Consider the following 22,803-nt stretch of genomic DNA (forward strand, 5'->3'; position numbering starts at 1 on the left):
AAATATACGGTCTGTTTCTCACTTCATAATACAGGCACATTTGTCTGACTAAATTGTAGGCTACAGTGCAATGCCCATTTACAATCTATATCCATTTCTTTACTCTAAATAACATATATTTTCGCGTAGCTGCTGAAGCTGCTCAATACATAGACTAGGCTACATTAACTGTAGAAGACATCCTTTGATCATCAAAACAATAAATATTGTGAGATACTTCTCTAAATCTCACTCTTTTTCTTCTCTCACTGTATTTTTCATTCTAATAATCACGAAGCCGAGCTAAAAAAAAACAACAACTATAAACCAAATCAAATGTTCGTGTTTTTAAAATATCGCAACTCTATAGTCGAGTGCCTACTAAAGTGTTGATCAGTCAACTTTGTGAGGAGGACTCCTGCCATTGGGCGGACCGACTGCGCGCTCCCAGGCCGTGCTTTTATTTTTAATGTGAGGGAGGGGGTTCCCAGAAAATACCTCCTCCTGCTGTTCCTCGGCTCTATCTCGTGAATATCAAACACTCGCCGTCTCCATATTGGAAGCAGAGATCAGAAAACACGGGAAATCATGAAGAGGCAGTTTTTGACGCTCGCTTAAGCGCACAGATGTCGGGGTTGACCGCTATAGCTCCAGGAGTTTAACCGCAAGCGTTAAGACATCGCGCGGGTCATTTATTCAGCCCACATTTGGAGGTTTCATGGTCAGCTCGCTAACGCTATCCTACATTAGCAATCCAACCTCCAACTACTTGTTAGCCATTCGGCGCTGGCGCAGTTGATTTTAGTAATGCACATCCGCACGGGCTGATTGATCAAATGTGTGTCCGCGACGCGTATTTTAATGCAACAAAACGCAAAGATTAGTGGTCGGGTGCAGTCCGTTCGCCCACGCTAGCCTGAGCGACAGCAGAGTCTGCTGGCTGGCTGGAGATCTGCCATTAACTCGACTAGCTGTTAGCACAACCTGAAACACGGACACGGCCAGAACTCGCTGGGAAAAGGAGCTAACATCTCGTTTCCATGGACAACACGTCCATAATAACGCAGGTTACGAACCCCAAGGAGGAGGAGATACTCTCGTCAAATGCTGAGAAAGGTGAGAGGTGTTTTTGTGCGTTGAAGCTGGTCGCCGTAGCGCGTTTTGTTAGCTTTACGTTAACTGTTACCCACCATTTTAAACGAGCGGGCTGCGAGCCTGCGTCCGCGGGCAAGAAACATTTCAGGCATTTCATCCCTGTTTGGACTAAAATAAACGGGGATATAGTTCTATTTTGGTAACTTTTAATATGGTTTCGCATGACAACGTGTTCATTTTGGTGCAGAAAAATATGGAGTGTGTGTTTATATAATTGAGCAGTCGTAAAGGCGCAATGTAAACTGCTACGGAGCGAAAGTTTGGGCTCTTGTCAGGGTTGGTCGCCTGTGATGTGGATGGAGACCAACGTAAACATGTTCCGTTCCTTTCTGTCACGGGGCAAGACTTGTAGAGTGCTTTAAAGGGCACATGTTTCATTTAAAAAGCTTTTGATTTGTTGTTCTTTCAGTCAAGTCAGCACATTAGCAGGAATAGTTAAGCATACCATTTGGTATCACCAAACCGAGATTAACTACAGTAACTGTTAGGCCCTACATTAAGACAACTGTTTTCCCACAAATATTGTGCATATTTATAAACATTTCAATAACGAGTCATAATTAAATATTAACTGTTTATTACTCCATAAACCAGAAAAAATGCTGTCAGTCAACAGCAAAAAAAAAAAAATTAAAAAAATTGATTAATCTTTTGGATATAAATTAGGTGAATGAGATATGAACAAACTCAACTGTAAAAACCTTTAGAATATAGGAATAAAACTGAATTTTGTAGTATGTAGCCTACTACTGCTACTAATGTGAATATTTTGATAAATGTATTGCAATTCAAATCTACAGAAGCAAATAGATAGTGTAATAATTAATAAACACTTTAGTACTATTTTTAATGTTTTCATTCCACAAGTCTTAATGCATTGTGAACATGTTACATTATGAAAGCAAAATCTCAAAAAATGACCAGTGCATGAGAAATGCAGAATAGTGTCTTGCCTTAAATAAAATATGTTGCATAACAATTGAAAGTAAAACAATGAGTTGTCATAACTGCTGTGAAGGCAGTTTTGCTGGGCTGCTCATCTGAGGATGTCCGGCTCTGTGACAGCAGGCATTTGGACTGAGCACTTCCAGGGCTTTACCTTTGACCTCTGGGTGGCTGAGTGGAGAAGCTCTTCAACAGCTGCCTTCTCGAAACAGCACAAAATAAAGTTGAACAGTCTAAAATGGTCCTTGCGCTTTTGATGGTCTGTTAGGCAATGCTTTAAATGCAGTTTGTGCTGGCATATGTTGCCTTGATGTCATAAGGACAAGAGTTCCCTTTCCAAAACCACACTCAAAAAAATTACTTGTTAAATTTACTTTAAAAAGTAGCGTCAAGTGGTTTCACACAACTATACAGAGTAATTTTTACAAATAACAGTTTAGTTATATGAACAATATAAATTAAAGATGAAAAACTTTCTTTGAGTAAATAAAAACCATTTGAATTTGTCACTGTTATATAATATTTATATGTGCAGTTTACTTAATAATGTTCAAATTTATAAAAGTGTATTATGTTAGGTTAATTAACCTTATTAAATGAACTATTTGCTCTACAAGTGTATGTGGAAAACTATTAAATAACAAGTGTGTTATTAGAAACAAAATGGAAAAATAACTCCTTGGACAAACTCAATTTAATTGAGGCAGGAATTCCACCCAATAAATATGAGTATATTAGTGGCCACAACTGCAGGCACCACTCTTCTGCTTAATGATAACCACAAAATTACAGAAACTCCTAAATGTCCAACATAACTGAACATTAAAAACACTAACATAAAAAAACAAATTTCCCTTTTCTCAAAAACACATAAAATAACACTTAAATTTACTCTCCCAATGCAGTCCCTTGCAATGCATGCTGGGAACTGCAGATCCACTGCCCAGTTTGTACGTTTTACTCAGCAATGTTAAGTTGACCGAACAAACATTTAAGTAAAGCTGTCGATTCTAATTTTTAGTAGAAACAACTCAGTAAATTTAAGTTCATGTAGAGTTACATGAGTTTAAGTAATGTGAACGAGGATTATTTGAGTGCAACTAACAACGTTAAGGTCTCTTTTTTTGAGTGCATTAGGGAGTCTTTTTAACATGTAGATTAATATTAAGTCAGTAGTAATTACAGGATTTTTTTTAAGGCAGCTGCTTGAGGTTGATGGCATCTGATAGTCTGCCGCAGTGATCAATGTCTCTGGCCCATTGCCTGACAGGGATCTTTTTTGCATTCTGCCCCCAGTTATGTAAAACTTCCTGTACTTTACTGCATGTTATTCTTTTACTTGTTTGGAGTGGATATAGAATCCGTTTATATAACAACTAGTTGTTCATTGTATACTTATTGTGTCTAAACTATTGCTCTTTATGTGTGGGAAAGTCATTTAAATAAGTTAGCTTACTGACAGATGCGTGTTTATGATTTTTGTGTGTTGTGGTATTGCAAAGACACTCTCACCGTGACGGGCTATCATTGAGGTGCTTCCTGACATGTTAATTCCTCTAGCTAAGCTTTTGTCCTCCCACTTTGTAAAAAAGATAGCACTTCTTTTAAAACAAAACATCACAATGCATTATTAGAAGCTGCTTTCTAAATCAACTTTTGGAAGTCCACTTAAAGTGCTGTCTTTTAATAAGCTCCTTCTTGTTACTATATAAATCAGAAGAATCTTTCCAGTTTGTGATGCATTTCAAAAAAGGCATTACATTTAATACTAAATGTTAGTGCAATGTATTGCATATGAAGTTTTGTGGTGAAAATCATGAGATGTTCAGCTGAACCTTTGAGTAGGCTAAAGGGGCGGGAGAGGAATGCACGTTTCTAATAGGCTGTGTGTTTTCTTACCCCACCTCTGCTGCTCCTGCCCCTCCTCTCTTCTTCCCTCTCTCCCTCAAATATTCCCCCTCTTCCGCTTGTCTGTGCCTCTGAAGTCATCAGTGAAGCTTCAGGAACGAGGGAAAATAGCCTCTGCCCCTTAAAATGGTGCTGGATTCGGCAGCCAATGAGTGGAGGGACTTGGGTTTGGGAGCCTAAAGGGGACGGGGTGGGGTTTGTAAGCGAGTGGGGTCTAGTTTCATTTTTTTTTCTGCTTGTCACTATTTTTAAAGGGCCTTTACTTGCTGGTGACCTCAGTCTTAACATACAGAGCCTCCGCTGTGGCGCTGGAATGAAGGCAGATTATTATTAGTGTGTGTGTGTGTGTGTGAGAATGAGGAGAGGAGTACGGCGAGGGTCTTTGACGTCCCTTCATTATGTGCAGTGTATTGGTGTAAAGCCAGTCCTAAATGATTTGTTATATTCTGGACTTTTAATTAAAGATGCCATCATGTGATATCTTGCCTGGTGATATAATGGAGAGAGCCATTTCCCTAAAAGGGTGTTCAAGGCATTCCCACCACCAAGTGTCCCAAATGAGTGTTATTGAGCTTTATATTCCACCTTTTTCTTAATGAACCTATTGAGTTTTAGTGTGCGTGTGTGGCACTTCTGGTTTGTGGAAGTTCTGCTTAAAAATACTAAAACAAATCTATCCCTTATCAGCCAGTTTGACTGAATGAGCTCTAAAACTTTCTCCATGTTTTGGAGAAAGAAGACTTCGAGAAAAACGGAACGCTTGGTATTTTAGTATGATGTGTTACGGCAAGAGCTTCTTTTTTTTCTTTGTATTTCACTGTTACATTATGAAAAAGGACATACTGCACATTTATGGTCTCCTCTTCCAATTTAATTTATAATATATCTCTAGAGTAACTCACGAAAATGCACTGAGAATATCTTTTTTTCTCTCTCTCCAAATCCTCACTTCTTGGTCCAGGTTTGTTTTCACATGAATGCTTTAACATATACAGTGCCTTGCAAAAGTATTCGGTCCCCTTGAACTTTGTGCCCTTTTGCCACATTTCAGGCTTCAAACATAAAGATATAAACTGTAATTTTTTGTGAAGAATCAACAACAAGTGGGACACAATCATGAAGTGGAATGAAATTTATTGGATATTTCAAACTTTTTTTAACAAATCAAAAACTGAAAAATTGGGCGTGCAAAATTATTCGGCCCCTTTACTTTAAGTGCAGCAAACTCTCTCCAGAAGTTCAGTGAGGATCTCTGAATGATCCAATGTTGACCTAAATGACTAATGATAATAAATAGAATCCACCTGTGTGTAATCAAGTCTCCGTATAAATGCACCTGCACTGTGATAGTCTCAGAGGTCCGTTTAATTCGCAGAGAGCATCATGAAGAACAAGGAACACACCAGGCAGGTCCGAGATAATGTGTGGAGAAGTTTAAAGCCGGATTTGGATAAAAAAAAGATTTCCCAAGCTTTAAACATCCCAAGGAGCACTGTGCAAGCGATAATATTGAAATGGAAGGAGTATCAGACCACTGCAAATCTACCAAGACCTGGCCGTCCCTCTAAACTTTCAGCTCATACAAGGAGAAGACTGATTAGAGATGCAGCCAAGAGGCCCATGATCACTCTGGATGAACTGCAGAGATCTACAGCTGAGGTGGGAGACTCTGTCCATAGGACAACAATCAGTCATATACTGCACAAATCTGGCCTTTCTGGAAGAGTGGCAAGAAGAAAGCCATTTCTTAAAGATATCCATAAAAAGTGTTGTTTAAAGTTTGCCACAAGCCACCTGGGAGACGCACCAAACATGTGGAAGAAGGTGCTTACGTAATGCAAAACGTTATGTTTGGTGTAAAAGCAACACAGCTCATCACCCTGAACACACCATCCCCACTGTCAAACATGGTGGTGGCAGCATCATGGTTTGGGCCTGCTTTTCTTCAGCAGGGACAGGGAAGATGGTTAAAATTGATGGGAAGATGGATGGAGCCAAATACAGGACCATTCTGGAAGAAAACCTGATGGAGTCTGCAAAAGACCTGAGACTGGGATGGAGATTTGTCTTCCAACTAGACAATGATCCAAAACATAAAGCAAAATCTACAATGGAATGGCTCAAAAATAAACATATCCAGGTGTTAGAATGGCCAAGTCAAAGTCCAGACCTGAATCCAATCGAGAATCTGTGGAAAGAACTGAAAACTGCTGTTCACAAACGCTCTCCATTCAACCTCACTGAGCTTGAGCTGTTCTGCAGGAGGAATGGGCAAAAATTTCAGTCTCTCGATGTGCCAAACTGATAGAGACATAGCCCAAGCGACTTACAGCTGTAATCCCAGCAAAAGGTGGCGCTACAAAGTATTAACTTAAGGCCGAATAATTTTTTTGATTTGTTAAAAAAGTTTGAAATATCCAATAAATTTAATTTCACTTCATGATTGTGTCCCATTTGTTGTTGGGTTTCATATCAGTGTTTGAAGCCTGAAATGTGGCAAAAGGTTGCAAAGTTCAAGGGGCCGAATACTTTCGCAAGGCACTCTAAATGATCCCCAACGCTTACGTCATGGTTGGGTCTATGTTGAGAAGCACTTTTTTTTTCTGTTGAGTTTTTGATTTACATAAGAAATAGGAGGCAATGGTGTTTAAGACTCACAGTTTGTGATGTCCATGTACTGAACTCTTATTATTTCACTATGGCAAGGTTAATTCAATTTTTCATTCTAGGGCACCTTTAATGTTCCAGTTAATTAACATTTTAGTTTAAAGTCTCTGTAAAGTTAAAACTAAGTATGTGTTCTGAGTTTGTCAAACCACAGAAAAATATGTTATTAACCACCCGCCAAATTTGAATGATAAAAAAAATCGCAAAATAAATAAAATAAGAGATAAAATTCTTGACAAAATTAGCAGTATTCTCTGCTCTCAAACGCTGGGGGCGTGTCCGCTGGCTGCGCTGAAATCACGCCCACTCGCGGGAACGTAGCATAGCCTCCGCCTCACTCAACTGTCACCGCTACAGCCGGAATGGATGCTCATCATGCTCCTAGCAGCTTATTAATTGGGTTTACAAAGCTATACATAATTGAGCCTCCAGAGCCAGAAACAAACGTAGAGGACACTGACATATTCGCTAACCAACATCGTTCCCCTCAATCTGCAACAGTATGGTACGTATTTTTTCCCCTTTCCAGACTCTTAAAACAACGCAAAAGATTGATCACAGTAAACACTTTATACGGATATTTTTTCGTTTATTTGAAAGTATGGTTCATGTCAGCTGCGTGTGGAAAACGTCTGTTAAAAGAGGTGCGATTTTTGAGCACAATTCACATCCAGCAGTAATTCAGGGAACATATTGTGCAAACGCGCCACGTGGCGCATGGATTCGGTCTTCAGACCTTTTACCATTTTGTCAGTTCTGTTGATTTTGATTGATATGCACGAGAGAGAACGGTGATGGTTTTGAAGACAGAGAGAGCGCGTGGCATTAGTCACACGCATTAGTAATCTACATCAATTCATAAATCACAATAACTCATCAAATAAGGCTTTGGCGGGACAAAAAAATTGCTTTGACGGCCGCCAAAAAAATTTAAATGAAGGAAAAACCCAGCCCATTCACCAGTAACGGCGGATTATCAGTGAATCCCAGTTGTCTCCGGCAGAGTGTATAAAACTAATCACTGTGTAAAATAATCACTAACAATGCGGGTGTTTGTGGTGATCCTCAGCTCTCCATCAAAGTGGCTCTTCACAAAATGAATCCACCTCTGATATGATCATTTTTCGGAAATTTAAATAAGGACACCGATCTGTTTTAAATTGTAAGTTATCACATCCAGGTAATAAGCATGTCCACGACAAAGGCATAGCAAACTGTAGGCAATAGTAACTAATAGTACTCGCGATTGAGCGGCAAACTGATGTGAATGTGCTGTAGTTATGAGCCTCAGTGCCTCCAGTGCATCATTGACATGACAGTAGGGGCGGGGCCAGGCTCAGAGGCTCCAGTGCATCATCGAGCCACCGTTTTAGCCCCGCCTAGAAAATCCAAAGCACTGCAATGGTGAAAAACTGTCTGGCAAGCGGAAACGGATGATGTCGAGTCGTCCATATTTTTTTTACGGCCTATGGTCTAACCCCACAATTCAGTACTTCACAGTTCTCAATCTTTGCAATGTTTTAGCAATACATTTATAATGTGTTTATATGTTTTTTCACAACCTTTGCCATGACATACAAAATTAAGCTCAGGTGCATTCTGTTTCCACTGATCACCCTTGAGATGTTTCTGAAACTTGATTGGAGTACACACCTGTTGTAAATTCAGACTTAAGTGATCGGGGGAGAAGGGCCTTAGTCAGGGAGTTGACCAAGAACCTGATCCTGCGTTTCTCTGTGGGGAGAAGACCTTCCAGAACAACAACAATCTCAGCAGCACTCCACCAGTTGCCTGAATGGAAGAGTGCTACACCACTACAGTGAAGCAGTGTGGTGGCAGCATCATGCTGTGGGGATGTTTTTCGGTGGCAGGAACTGGGAGGCTAGTCAGGATCGAGGGAATGATGAATGCAGTGATGTTCTGATACATCCTTGATGAAAACCTGATCCAGAGCGCTCTGTACCTCAGACTGTTGTTTTTCTTTATAATGTTGTCTGTATTTAGTAGATTGTGTTTAACGCACAAAATAGTGATTATCAGTTCAACATACTGAGGTATAGAAATTCTGCATTGAATTTTGACACAACTGCGCTGGTAGCAGTGCATCCCTAGGGGAAACTGTACAAAAATAGGTGTGACAAGCTTGTATCATCATACTCAAATATTGAGCAAAGGCTGTGAATACTTATATACGTTCTTTTTTTAAATAAATTTGCAAAGATTTCAAACAACTTTCACTTTGTCATTGTGGGTTATTATTTGTAAAATTTTGAGGAAAATAATGAATTTAATCCATTTTGGAATAATGCTATAACAACAAAATTTAAAGAAAAAGTGAAGCATTGTGAATACTTTCCAGATGCACTATATTACTGCAGTGATATTTGAAAAAACTATGCTTTACTGACGGAAATTAGTGTAACCCATCTTGGACTTTAAAACAATTTATTTCATTTCTGACACTAGCTGATCTATATTTATCTTTATTAAATATGTATATAGCCACCAGTAAATAATATTGTGTAGAAGTCAATTTTAGAATTATAACCGAAAACTGTAGCGCAGCTTGTTAATACCGGTATTATAGCATTACAGATAACCCATACCATGGCCTGTTTACATTTCAGTGTACACTACCATTCTGACGTTTGCGTTAGTACGTTTACGATAAAGACATTTAAAATCTTACAAAAGACTTCTATTTCTAATAAATGCTTTGTTTGTTTGTTTGTTTTACTTTTTATTCATGAAAGAATCCTGAAATATCTGTTTTCATGAAAAATATTATGTGCTGGGGAAAATGCAGCATTGCCATCACAGGAATAAAATTTAAACGTAAACCTTTATTTATTTAATATATTTAAACAGAAAACAGTTATTTTAAAATGTAATATTTCACAATATTGATTTTTACTGTATTTTTAATATAATAAATGCAACCTTGGTGAGAGTGCTTTCAAAAACAAAAAACAGACCTCAAACTTTTGAGTTCTAGCTGTTGAATATAATGTCACTATATATTGCCTGTTCTTTTTGTAGTTTCGCTGTCTAACAGCAGCCTCAAGAAGAAGAGGACTCGCAGCATCTTCAGCTCGCTGTTCTGCTGCCTGAGGAGTTACGATGCTGAGCCCCCCACCACCCCCAACAACAACAGCAGCCCCCTGCCCCCACCTGTGGAGGAGAACGGAGCTCCCCCAAAGGTGAGACTTCCCAAACGTGATCTCACAGAAGATCAGATGCTTATTGATCCAGAGACTCTGTCTCTGCGTCTTGCCGTCATGTGTGGTTTGCTCATGTTAAATAGAAGTCATCACAACTCTCTCTCCCTCTCTTTTTCTGTGCAGACTGTATCACATGTGTCTGAATTATTGTCCATTTGTCTTGTGGTTCAGCACCTCATTTCCTCTCCTGTTTGTTTCCTCTGTCTTCATCTTTCATGTCCCAGTGTGACCAGGTTGAGGTCATCCCTATCCCCAGTGTATGTATGACTCCACTCCGCGCCGTCTGTCTGTGTGTTCTCGCATGCCGCATGGAGCATCGCACCACTGTACACTCGAATCGTCTTTTGAAGCGGCTCTGTGGACAGTGATGCACTTTGCCTGATGGATGCTTGCATATACTGTATATATTATACTACTTCTGCAGTGACTTGAAAGCCTAATGTTTTTCCACACAATTATGGGCTAAGGCATTTAGCAAGATCTGTTGGCTATGCCACTCCCCTCCACCCCTCAAGCTTTTTAGTATTGGTGGTATAGCTACTTTTAGTTGGATAATACAAGTGTTTATTTCACCGTGTTCTAGACTGTTTAAAGGTGATGAGCAATATTTTCACCACTAGAATGTTCTTCTTTTGCTGTTCAGTCAGGCTACGTTTTACTTGCCATGCCAATGTTTTCACGGGCCTGTTTTTAGCAATGCATTTTTATATTAGCTAGAAATAATCAGATTTTTCATTAATGTTTAGTTTCCTTTTCACAGTTTTTGAAACTTTGAAACAAGCTGGAAATTTTGCAGCTTTAATCCATAAGCCATACATTCAAAAACTATTTTTGTTGACTTTGGCATGCGATGCAAATCATTACTATTTGTCATTTAACATACTGTTAGTGATGCCTTGAGAAGAACACATCGTTTCCAGCTAGATCAAGTACAATTATCTAGAGTACATCACAAAAAAGTTAGCAATGCATAAAAATGTATGTACACTAATGTTCAAAAGTTTGGAGTCAGTAAGATTTCCTTTTTTAAACAGACATTAATGTATTTTGATCAAAGCTGACAGTTAAGACATTTAGAAAATATTTCTATTTCAAATAAATGCTGCTTTTGAACTTTCTATTCATCAAAGAACCCTGTAAAAAATGTGTCATGGTTTCATCACAAATATTAAGCAGCACTGTTTTCAGCATTGAGTTAATAAAAGGAGTGTTTCTTGAAAACCAAATCAGCATATTAGAATGATTTCTGAAGGATCATGTGAAACTGAAGTCTAGTAGATTGGAGTTGCTGTTTTTACTGTATTATTGAGCAAATAATTGCAGCTTTCATGAGCATAGGAGACCTCTAAAAAAAAAAGTCAATAAAATCTTACTGACCCCCTTACTGTTGAACAGCACCTTAGAAATCAACCTATGAATCGTAATGTTTTTTAGCAATAGTAAAAAAAAAGTTGTAGTAAATGAATAGGTTGACCGATTGTCTGTGATCTCTCTCTAATTGATGAGGGTTTAGCGTGTCTTACTGCTGTTAATCTCAATGGTAGGCTGTTGATGTCCCTTCAACAATCAGTCCCTTAATGATTTTGCCATACGATTTTAGAAGTAATGATCATTCAATGATCCCCCAAAAAGTTTCTGCTGATGATTTGCTGTACTGTTGTTTATGTACTGAACAGGATTTCACATCCAGGCGAACTGTAAGTGTTCTGGCGTCTTTTTTTGTTCATTCAGCAGTTCGGACCGAGATCATGACTGCACTCCAGCAGTTCTTCCTAAGCTTGATTCATCCCATTAAACGGACAGGGATTTAGATTAGATAGACTCGACAGCATACTGCCTCCCTCTATAACAAGATTGCCTCTGCTTGAATTGAGACGATGCAGCTAGGATTAGAGAACTGGATCAAGAGAGGGACCCATTCACCCGCAGCTTATAAATAAAGTGATGGGATTTCATACAGGCAGCCAGTGCTGAAGTCACTCTCACACTCTAACCTTACCCATCCTGCATCTCTGATTAATGTGTGAAAAACCTTTTAATCCCCACGCACCGCCGTAATCCTTTCCACTTCCGCTTGGAAAGCGCTGGGATGTTACTGCATGAGCGTCATCTGTGGAGCGCAGGAAACACACTTCCTAAAATGCCTGAAGCTTTCCCTTACAATTCCCAGAGGAGATGTGTAGATAGTTGGGGATCATGCTTCTTTTCCCCATCTTTCTGCTCATTTAGCTTCGTAACAGTCTTAACAGTCGCAGCTTAACTCCGTGCCTCATTTCTCACTCGTTACGCTGAACCTGCTTCATGTTCATCATGTTAACTCCTTATGTTTTGCATTTCCACAGCCTCCAGAGAAGTACCTCCTGCCTGAGGTTAACATAAATGACTATGGGAAGAAGTGCGTGGTAATAGACTTGGATGAGACTCTGGTTCACAGCTCGTTTAAGGTAATTCATTAATTATTGCCTGTAGAATCTAGCCCAGGTAAACTTTCCATAGAAAGACAACCAGGGATGGGTCACAGATGCCATGAAACTGTGACTTCTCTCTGTGTTTTGCTCAGTGTCTGTGACCCGCGGTGACCTATTTGCGTCAGAGAGATCTATGCATGTGAGCAGAGCTTCCTGTGATGCTTGGTGACGGCCCAGTCGGGGCACATTTGTCTCTGCTGCTAGTAGGAGCGTAGAAGAGAAACCCTGATTGTGAAACTCAATAGTGAGCTTTTTATCTTCTTGATCTGTGTGAGAAGCTCAGAAGTTTAGCATGGGGTAGTTTGTTAACGGAGTTTAACCACATAAAGCCTACTGTATCATATTTGATGCACCAAATTCTACAGCCTCTGAATTATTAAGATGATCAGCTTTGCTAAAAAACTTGTGCACGATCTACTTCACGCCTTCTGTCCTCTGATTGATAAGTTCATTCTTTTTAACAAGTAAAAGGCCTTTTAGGTTGATTGTATAATCCTCCTTTAGGTCATGATACGTGTCTCTTTGATGTGCAATCTTTAGTCAATTTTATAAACAAAACATAAAAACATTTACAGTATATTGTTTGTGATATTTCAAGATACACCTTTATTGGACAGAATCAACTTTTTTAATTTGACTACTACGTTTACAGTATACTGTTTCTAATATTTCAAGATACACCTTTACTAGACCGAATCAACTTTTTTAATGTGACTATCAAATATGATACATCAGGCTTTTGGGGACAAAATTATCTACATCACACTGTAAAAAATTTGTGGTGGTTTTTGTTGGTTTAACTTAAAAAAGTAAGTAACCTGGTTGCCTTAAAATTTTGAGTTTATTGAAATTAAAAATTTGAGTTGATACAATGAAGGAAATTAGTTTAATAAATAGAAACTCAAAATATTTTTGTATCTGAATCACATAAAAAATTTGATAAATCATGAAAATAGCACAATTTGGCATGTTTCACTGCATCATCAGAAATAAATCACACATAATTACCCAATATGCTTACAAAATCTTTTAATAATATTTTAATAAAGGTTGTCGAATCTCAAAAAATGTTCATTGTATTAACTCAAATTTTTAATTTCAATGAACTCAAAATTTTAAGGCAACCAGGTAACTTTTTTTCTAAATAATTTTTTACAGTGCATCAGTCATTGCCAAAATTAAAACTACAGAGCTTTGATCATAAAACCAAGCATTTAAATATCATCTCAAGACATAATTTTGTGTAAGTAGTCTGTTAATCTTCTTTAAAGATCTAATTGATTTACATTACAAACTGAATTTCATCCTTTTGGCAATAGATTTTGCAACAAATCATATATTTTTGATCAGTTTGGGCTTCTGAAAAAGAGAGGGAAAAAACTGAAGTGTCCTTCATTTTCTCCTGTAAAAATAAAGGCCTGGTGCATCATACATGATATGCATGGGGAAAAATTGGTGAAAAGGCTCAAACTATTCCATTTCAAAACCTTTTATGTTATTGCGTGTGTTAAAATATGGCTGTACGGAGTTAGTTTGTGTTCCACTGATTTCAGTCATGGTAGTATGGACAAATGTGTGAGGTGTCATACTCAAACCTTTCTGATTAGTAATATTTGGAGGGTTTGTATTAACAGAGCACAGACGCCCTCTGCTGTTCGTTATCACTGCGCTTTCATTGCCATTATGCAAATTATAAGTAAATGGAGCTTTATCACGCATCAGTAACCTCTGATTGCTGTCATCTTGTTTATCAGATGTTAGTTTATTGCTGTGTTAGGATTTGAGATAGTTGAAGGGACTGATAAGCTCACTTGATTTATTATTTTAAAAAAGACCACGCATTAGAGAAAAAATGTATGTTTGGTCTTTTTTTTTTCTTTGAAGTTGTTGATTAGGCATTTGTGTAAGAGACGCATACAACATTTGAGAACTCTTGATAATGTTGTTTTAATAGAATTAAGTGGGTATATTGATGTGAATTTTAAATTGAACAGATTAATAAATCAACTTGATACGATTTATTGGCATTTAAAAGCAATATTCTGTATTTTGAAAGACAATGATTGAAATGAAAACAAATAAAAAACATATTTGAAGCTTATTGAGCCAGTGCATGACAAACCAAAACATGAAGATTTAGTGAAATTCATGCCTATTCAAGTATTTCAGGAAATGTTTGAAACTTAATTGGTTGGGCTTAGTTTGGTCACTTCCTCTATGTTTGTATTTTGACTTGATGTCCTTTGTTACATTTGATGCATTTGTTTCTCTCTCATAGCCTATTAGCAATGCTGATTTCATCGTCCCAGTGGAGATAGATGGCACAGTGCATCAGGTACAGAATTAATGGAAACATGCACATGTTTCATGTTACACTCTAGTCTAGTGTGTTCTATAGCAGTTATGAAGCCATTTATGGGTTTTATGTCAGTGTCGACCTTATTAGATGGAGTGGTGAAAATGGCTGTTCCCTTGTTCAAGTAATCCAGGATAGGCTGTCTGTCCTGGGAGGCCTATTCATGATTACTTGCACTAGGTGGCAGCTGTTTGTCTTCGTGGAGCTGATGCAAATCATCGGTGCTTGATTTGTGTTCCTCAATGGTTTGACCTTCAGATTAAACAACAAAAAAACGACTTTTGGATATATTATATTATACTATTATATTATTTTATAATAATTTTACTACTATTTTATAATAGTTTTATATATTATAAAGATAATTTATTAAAACAATATTTTGACTTAAATGTTTCTGTGTCATTAGATATATAATATATTATTTATTATATTGTTTCATAAAGATTATATGTATAATGAAAATGTATTTAAATAGATTAAATGGCTCTGCATCACATTGTATTATATGGTTTGTATTTTATTGCATGTTAAAGATTTCATTATATGTATTATGAACAGTTATTTTTATTTAAATTGACTTAAATGGCTTATGACAATATTGTACTCTATAATTTCTGTTGTTTTATAAAGATTTTGTTATTGTTGTTTTTATTATTATTGTACTTTTATAGAGTGCAACAGTGCTCGCCCAATTTTTCAGCACTGCTGGTTACGGAATATTTTTTTCCCATTCATTTTTCCCATAGGGATTTAAAAAACAAACAAAAATGTTAAAAGCAATATAAGCCACGAACAAAGTGGACTATGATTTGAAGCACAAATCTATTTGAAAATTGAATTAAAAATACAAAAGTACAAGACTGTGTACCTAACGGCTTTAGTGAGGAAAAGAACTACAATCCCATGAAGCATTGCTAACAACATAATCAAATTTAAAATGTAGAAATATAAAACTACTTATTTAAACATTTTGATTATATCTATAGAAACAATATATTTTAAGTTTATTGCAAATAAATGTTTGAGTATTTTGAGAGTGCAAGGAGAGTGACATTCGCAGTGCTTCATAGGAGTTGATGGAGTTAAAGAGCTCTTTCGGGAAGGTTTGCTTATTTTGGTGGAATTTTCTGTACAGCATCATCGGTTAGTTTTTCCACCAGGAACTCTGCCGTTAATCAATGTAATTTTAAAAATTAAGTTATGTACCAAAGCATATACCATCGATTAACAACATTTTAACTCAGTAGGGCTGTCTAAAAAGGGTTCCAAGTTATTAAAAATCAATTTCCCTATGAAGAAAAATGAATGGAGAAGAGATTTTACTTCCGGAAACTGACTGTTGAACACTTATCATTTAAATTGACTTAAATGTCTCATAATATCTCACCTTTGTAGGTGTATGTGCTCAAAAGGCCTCACGTTGACGAGTTCCTGCAGAAAATGGGCGAGCTGTTCGAGTGTGTGCTTTTCACAGCCAGTCTAGCCAAGGTTTGTCCACTACACGAAGACACTGAATCATTTAATGTCAACAAATATGTCAAAAGACTATGCAGTCAGCATCTCATAACTCCACACGGGATGATATTTACTGTGATATACCTGCCAGAGGTCTGTTTGGTGGGTGTTGATTCATACCTTCTCTGCTAATATCTGACCCCCCTCTCTGTCTCTGTGTGGCCTGCGTTTGTTTTAGATGCTAATGCATGGGTAAGTGTCTCCACGGCAACTGTGACTCTTCCCGAATGCGTGCCATGTACCAGTAGTTGCAGTCGCTGCTGCCTTCACTTTTGACGGCTCACATTCTTTGATTTTGGCCGCTTTTACGATACGCTGCAAAGTTTCATTTGTCACCGTATCTGTAGCTAATGTCTCTGTGTTTTGATTTTCTCATTCCTGTTAGTGACGTTATTAGCTGTTGAGAATGTATGCAGCCTACTGTAGTTTAGATCATGTGTCTTGGTTGCTTTTGTGTCTGTTATATCGAAGACATAACGGCTCATTCGCTTCAATAGCAAGCTTTCAATAGCAAACTCAGGCACGTATCCGACTATAGTTTTGTAATTTGTAGGTTTCCTTACAGTCCTCTTTGTAAACATTTTCATTTGCATAGACATGGGATTAGTGTTGCGTGGCCCTAGCAGCTTGCGTTTTGTCAGTTTCATATTTGTATTTGTTGCAGGGAGCAGCTGGATGATTCCACAGTGACTCTACAGTTTAATCATCAGTGCATGAGCTGCTGAAATAAAACCTCCCTTAACTCTGTCTGTGTGTGCTTCAGTATGCCGACCCGGTGGCTGACCTGCTGGACCAGTGGGGTGTGTTTCGGGTGCGACTCTTCCGGGAATCCTGCGTTTTCCATAGAGGGAACTATGTCAAAGACCTTAGTCGGCTCGGGAGAGAGCTCAGGAACGTCATCATTGTGGACAACTCCCCTGCTTCCTACATTTTCCATCCTGAAAATGCTGTAAGTGTAGATTGCTGATGTAACTTAGTTCGGTTAGTCTTGGACTACTTTAGTAGGGTTCCATTTAAAAAAAACAATGGCAGTTTTTATTTTTTATTTTAATGACTCACAATTATACAGCACAGCCAATGTAGTCTGATTTCCAGATGATTATTTTTAGTGAATCAAAACCATACAGCTTACAACTTACTGCTATATTGTTCTTTAGGTGTGTGAGTAGGGTTTCCACCTCCAGTGTGGCAAAATAAGGGACACCTATTCACGATACCCAGACCCCATCCAAAAACAACTGCATCAAGGACTTTAAGGACACATATTATAAAGAATAAGTCAAGAACTGATTATTTCCACAATGATAACTTGACAGCTCAGCAATAAACCATAAACATGAAATCAAGTATATGAACCTGTAACAGAACACGTTTTTATTATTTAACATTTGATTATTTTATTTATTTCTAAAGAACTCTTTAGTAGCCTATTTGGTACACTTTAAAGGGATAATTCACCCAAGAATAAAAATTGTCATCATTTATTTTCCCTAGTGATGTTCCAAACCTGTATGAGTTTTTTTTTGTTCTGCTAAACACAAAAGATATTTTGAAGAAAGTTTATCAGGCTGCTTTGGGGGCATCATTGACTTCCATAGTAGGAATGCGTCTTCTTATGTGTTTAACATAACAAAGAAATGTATACAGGTTTGTAACAACTTGAGGGTGAGTAAATGATGACAGAATTTTCATTTTTTGGGGGGAACTATCCCTTTAAGCATCTTAAGATCTATCCCTCTTTTTTTAACAATTATGAAATTCATGTTAAATCATGAATTAATTGTATTAATGTACTTAAATTATGACTTATTAATAATAAATATTAATAAAAAACAATAATCACATTTTTATAAAAAAAAAAAAAAAAATGTAAATGTCAAATTTAAAGGGTTAGTTCACCCAAAAATGAAAGTTATTTAGTGAATTACTCACCCTCATGTCGTTGGACACCCGTAAGACCTTTGTTCATCTTCAGAACACAATTGAAGATATTTCTGTTGAAAGCTGATGGCTGAGAAAGGCTTCAGAAAGGCCTCCATTGGCATTCAGTACATTCCTACTCACAAGACCCATAAAGGCACTAAACACATCGATACAAAGTCCATCTCACTACAGTGGCTGTACAATAATGTAACAATGCGACGAAAATAGTTATTGTGTGCAAAAAAAAATCAGTTATTGACGCGATCTTGGCGGATAAAGTCATTATTTAGATTTTTTTTGCGCACAATAACTTTTCGTCGCATTGTAAAATTATTGTACAGCCACTGTAGTGAGATGGACTTTGTATCGATGTGTTTAGTGCCTTTATGAGTCTTGTGAGTAGGAATGTACTGAATGCCAACGGAGGCCTTTCTGAAGCCTTTCTCAGCCATCAGCTTTCAACAGAAATATCTTCATTTGTGTTCTGAAGATGAACGAAGGTCTTACGGGTGTCCAACGACATGAGGGTAAGTAATTCACTTAATAATTTTCATTTTTTGGTGAACTAAACCTTTAATATGACAGGATTATTTATTATGCATAAATATAGCCTAATTAAATGATAACTGAATAATAACATTAGTAAGGCTACTAATTTTTCTAAACAAATAAAATAATTATGTCTGCCAAGCTCTGATAATGTATTGAATATTATATTAATATATTATTCATTAAAAAACAAACGATAGGCCTGTGCCTTAGAAGCACAGATGTGTCTGTCACCACATGCTGCATGAGCAACTGAAATGCTTTTCTGCAATGTGTGCAGTTCGCTTTAGGTTCATCGTGAGTTACTGGACAGACCCACTGACACCCTATTCAGTCCTATATCTGGAGATCATCTTGCCTGGAAACGGTGGACGCGAGCTCGACATGTTTTGACAAAAATGCGCAAGTTTACAGCGCCTGTTCTCGAATGGCATACAAAGCCACTAAAAAAGCCACTGAAAAATCACGAGCAAATGAGCTTCTGTACTAATTGTGAAATTAATTTCTTTATTTTTGCTATTAGTATTCTCCACACTGCAAAATCCTTGTGTTTACTGAACTATGTGTAGACCTATGTAAAATAAATATGACAAATCAATCACGTCCTGTATTGATTTAATACGAGACACGTCATTTTGCCTGTAATGTAATCGGGATGAAATTCTTAAAAAAAACTGCACATGTAATTCTACCGTGAAGCTGAAAGAAAAAATGTCCATGGATCATTCAAAATAGCAAACCTATTTTGAAAGAAAAGAAAAAAAACTATCTGTCCACTGGTTCAAACCACTTCAATATGTCCAAACGAGTAAAGCCGAAGCACAGCCACGCTTTATTTTGTCACCGCTAGGGGGCCAAATTTTTTTCTTTTCCATTTTATTGACAGAGTCATTATCAAAGGAAAATAAATGAATGAAGTTCCCTTTTTAGGACATAATGTATAATTGAGGCCAATTATTGGATTGCATTTTTGCCCCATAAAAAGAAATCCATGTAGATACAACATTTGTGACAATAGTTTAAAATGAATTGTGTAGTTGAATTTAAATGTACATTATCTCTTAATTTGGCTATTGCCCACACCCCCAATATTTCGCCCTCAAAACTCCCAAAAGTATTATGGAACCAGATGGTTAAGATTGTTGCAGCTTATCTCAGTTTTAGTAACAATTTACACTGTCCAAAACTGGTGCAATACGATTCTAAACATTATTATTTGTATTTTTTTTTTAAATTGTCACCTGAAAGTGAAAATGCTGCTCAGTGTGCCAAAAGTACAGGACAAAAGTACATCAAAAAGTACATTTGATGTTTAATATACTGTCATGTGAAGCAAGATTTTGGACCAGTGACATTTCACAAAACGGGATGACAGGATTATCGCTTGTCATCTGGCTGATTGTGTGATTGTGTGTGTGTGTGTCTTCACAGGTTCCCGTGCAGTCGTGGTTCGATGACATGACTGACACGGAGCTCCTGGACCTGCTGCCTTTCTTTGAGGGACTGAGCAAAGAGGACGACGTGTACGGGGTGCTGCAGAACCTGAGGGGCAGGTAACAGCCTGACGAGGGGCCAGTGGAGTCCTCCGGTGGAGAGCAGAGGAGCCGCTCCGCTCCCAGCTCCTCTCTCCTCCAGCCTGCAGTCCCTCACCTCACCGATACCACCGTCGTTCCCAACCGGGACAGTGACATGAACAGACTTTTAACATTTAGTGGACACTCAAATACTTCTCTCTTGAAAAGTGCTTATGATAAACCAAAAAAAATCAACTTTTTTCTTTCCTTTTTTTGAAATGAAAATATTCAAGTCATAACCATTCTCTGAGGTGTTGCTATGCAGGTAGAAATCCGTAGGGTTAAAGGACTGTGGGGTTTCCTCTCCGACCCAACAAAGTGCCTTTTTTGAATGTCATTTTTACGAGGGATATTAACATTTTGTACATGACATATTTCCAGAGAACCGAATCTTTACAAGAATTATATGCTTTAAAACGGAGGCAGGTCAGTCTCTTTTTATAAAAGCACTGTTAAAGAGGCCAGAGATTTTTAATTATGTAAAGCTGGTTACACATCTCCATCTTTGTTCTTCTTGTGCTCCTGTTATTTTCAATTTTGCTTTAGCTTGTGCCATCATATAGACTTAATACTTTTATCTAGACTTGTATGTTTAGTTTTGTTTTCTAAGAGCAAAGGAATGCATTTGCACTTGTTAGGTTACTCGTCTTGTATACCACGGCCTCTTTTGCCAACTAACCTAGGAGAAACGATCTTAAACCGAAGATTGTATCGTGCCAATCGCTAATAGTTTGTCTCTCAATCCGATGCTGAAGTACGTTTTGTTTTTTAGCGAACAGGCCAGATGGAGACAAATGTTTGGACATTTCAAAAATGGGTTGCCCCGCCGGCGGAATTTTAGTCGCCAGTCTTTCTTGAAACTTTATGTTGATCCGAATGCCTTTGGTGAAGTAGCGTAAACACTGCAGTTGTCCCTCCCCCCCGGGTTGTATTAGTAAGGGGAAGTGTCCTTTATGGAAGCCAGGATGCACAATTGCAAATGTATCCCTTTTATCGTTTTTAGTTCTTTTTGTTCATCATTTGAGTTGTTGAGAATTGGTACAGGTCCATCATCTTTATATATTTTTAAATTAGTTTCAACTTGTTTTTAACCATACCCTGCTGCTGCTACCACTGTACACTACACTACAAAAGACCTCCCTGTAGGTACGACCAGTACCAGCCCAGGGACTAGAGCGCTGTGCAGCTTGTGCCAGAGCATCATCCATAGGCGGGACGGACGCATTCGGGCCTTAAAGGGTTTGCTCTTGTCCTGTTGCAGCGCAGCCCTCCTGTTGAGCTAAACGGAGGCCTTTTCTCACCATGAGATTCTGGCTCTGAGGAGTTTTGAAAGTGTTCGGTGCAAGCTGTGCAGACTCTGCATCACCGCAGTGCCTAAGATGAGAGGAGCGGCGGCGGCATGTCCTGATCCGCTGCTGAACAGGCAATAACCTCTCTCTTCTCTCTCTGCCCAGAGTCCGACACGTCACAGTTCAGTCCTTTGTTGTTGTTTTTTCCCCTCAGTCTTTCCTCGTCTACCTCTCTCCATCATCTCTCTTCATCCTGTTCCGCGGCAGGTGACGGAGAGCGATTCATTCACACTTTTATGGTCTTCTGTCAGTATTTGAGATGTATGCTTATGTTATCCACACCTGCTGTTGTCTGCTCGTTGACGTGCTGTACAGCCTCTCCTTCAATCGTCGGCTCTTTCAGATCTGCTGGTTGCTGAAGATCTTCTAGCTGCCTAGGTATATTAAGCGTTCTAATATTAATGATTTCTAGCTTTTGTATCTTTTCGTTAAACACAATACTTCTCACTTTTGAGACTGTCACCTTTTTTAAATATGAACTCCAGGTGATCTGAAAATGTTGAAACACTATTGGTTTTGCTCACAGTTTTTATTTACTTTAGTTCTCTGTGTGGTTTTTCACTTACAAACGGTCAGGTGCTGTTTTTAATATACATTGTTTTCATGACGTCACAATGTTGTAAGTCGGCACATTTAATTAAATTATGCCTTATTTTCTTTGTTTTTCAGTAAGCCATACAGACACGATTTACCCTAGGCTTGAAATCAGTTTGGAGAGGTTGTACAGTGCTGATGTTTGGAGTATATTTCAAGTTAAATTAATTCATGGTTGTCGCAAGTTTTCTTCCGGACTCTGACATGTTATATTAAAGCACCTTTTTAAAAAACCAATGCCTTTTTATTTTGCAGTTTACTAAAATTCCAATATCCTCAGATAATTTCTTTAAAATAAATGTCACCTCTTGACTTGTGAATATTTTTGTGCAAGTTTAGGTTTGAATTCTTTGAATCCACATACAAGTAATTGTTTGTGCTTATTTGGGGTAATAATTAAAATATATATTAATTAAAAAATAAATATTTTAAAACTGTCTTCATTAGTAGGGTTGAAAAATATCAATTAAAAATGAATAAATCTTAGCATTTAATTGAATAAAAATGTAGTTGCAAATAATTATAACGAGTTGAAGGAAAGTTAAATATAAAAATGAATTGAATTAAAAATGTAATTTGAGGTCTGCTCCTTCAATG

At 37.7% G+C, this 22,803-nt stretch overlaps 1 protein-coding gene across 2 annotated transcripts; it reads left to right on the forward strand.

The window, feature by feature from the left end:
- The first annotated feature begins 458 nt into the window (after nucleotides 1–458).
- Nucleotides 459–22,457, forward strand: ctdsplb (CTD (carboxy-terminal domain, RNA polymerase II, polypeptide A) small phosphatase-like b). Of its 2 annotated transcripts, XM_067453854.1 has the most exons (8): nucleotides 459–1,095; nucleotides 9,694–9,854; nucleotides 10,100–10,132; nucleotides 12,218–12,319; nucleotides 14,622–14,678; nucleotides 16,098–16,190; nucleotides 16,981–17,166; nucleotides 20,121–22,457. In XM_067453854.1, exons 1-8 carry the CDS (start codon nucleotides 1,020–1,022, stop codon nucleotides 20,244–20,246), a joined length of 834 nt encoding a protein of 277 aa, XP_067309955.1. In that variant the 5' UTR covers nucleotides 459–1,019; the 3' UTR covers nucleotides 20,247–22,457. The 2 variants fall into 2 exon arrangements, with proteins under 2 accessions (XP_067309955.1, XP_067309957.1); XM_067453856.1 differs by lacking the exon at nucleotides 10,100–10,132 and having other exon boundaries at nucleotides 460–1,095.
- Nucleotides 22,458–22,803: the final 346 nt, after the last annotated feature.

The sequence above is a fragment of the Pseudorasbora parva genome, chromosome 9 (genome assembly GCF_024679245.1).
Source record: "Pseudorasbora parva isolate DD20220531a chromosome 9, ASM2467924v1, whole genome shotgun sequence".
NCBI classification, from domain to species: Eukaryota; Metazoa; Chordata; class Actinopteri; order Cypriniformes; family Gobionidae; genus Pseudorasbora; species Pseudorasbora parva.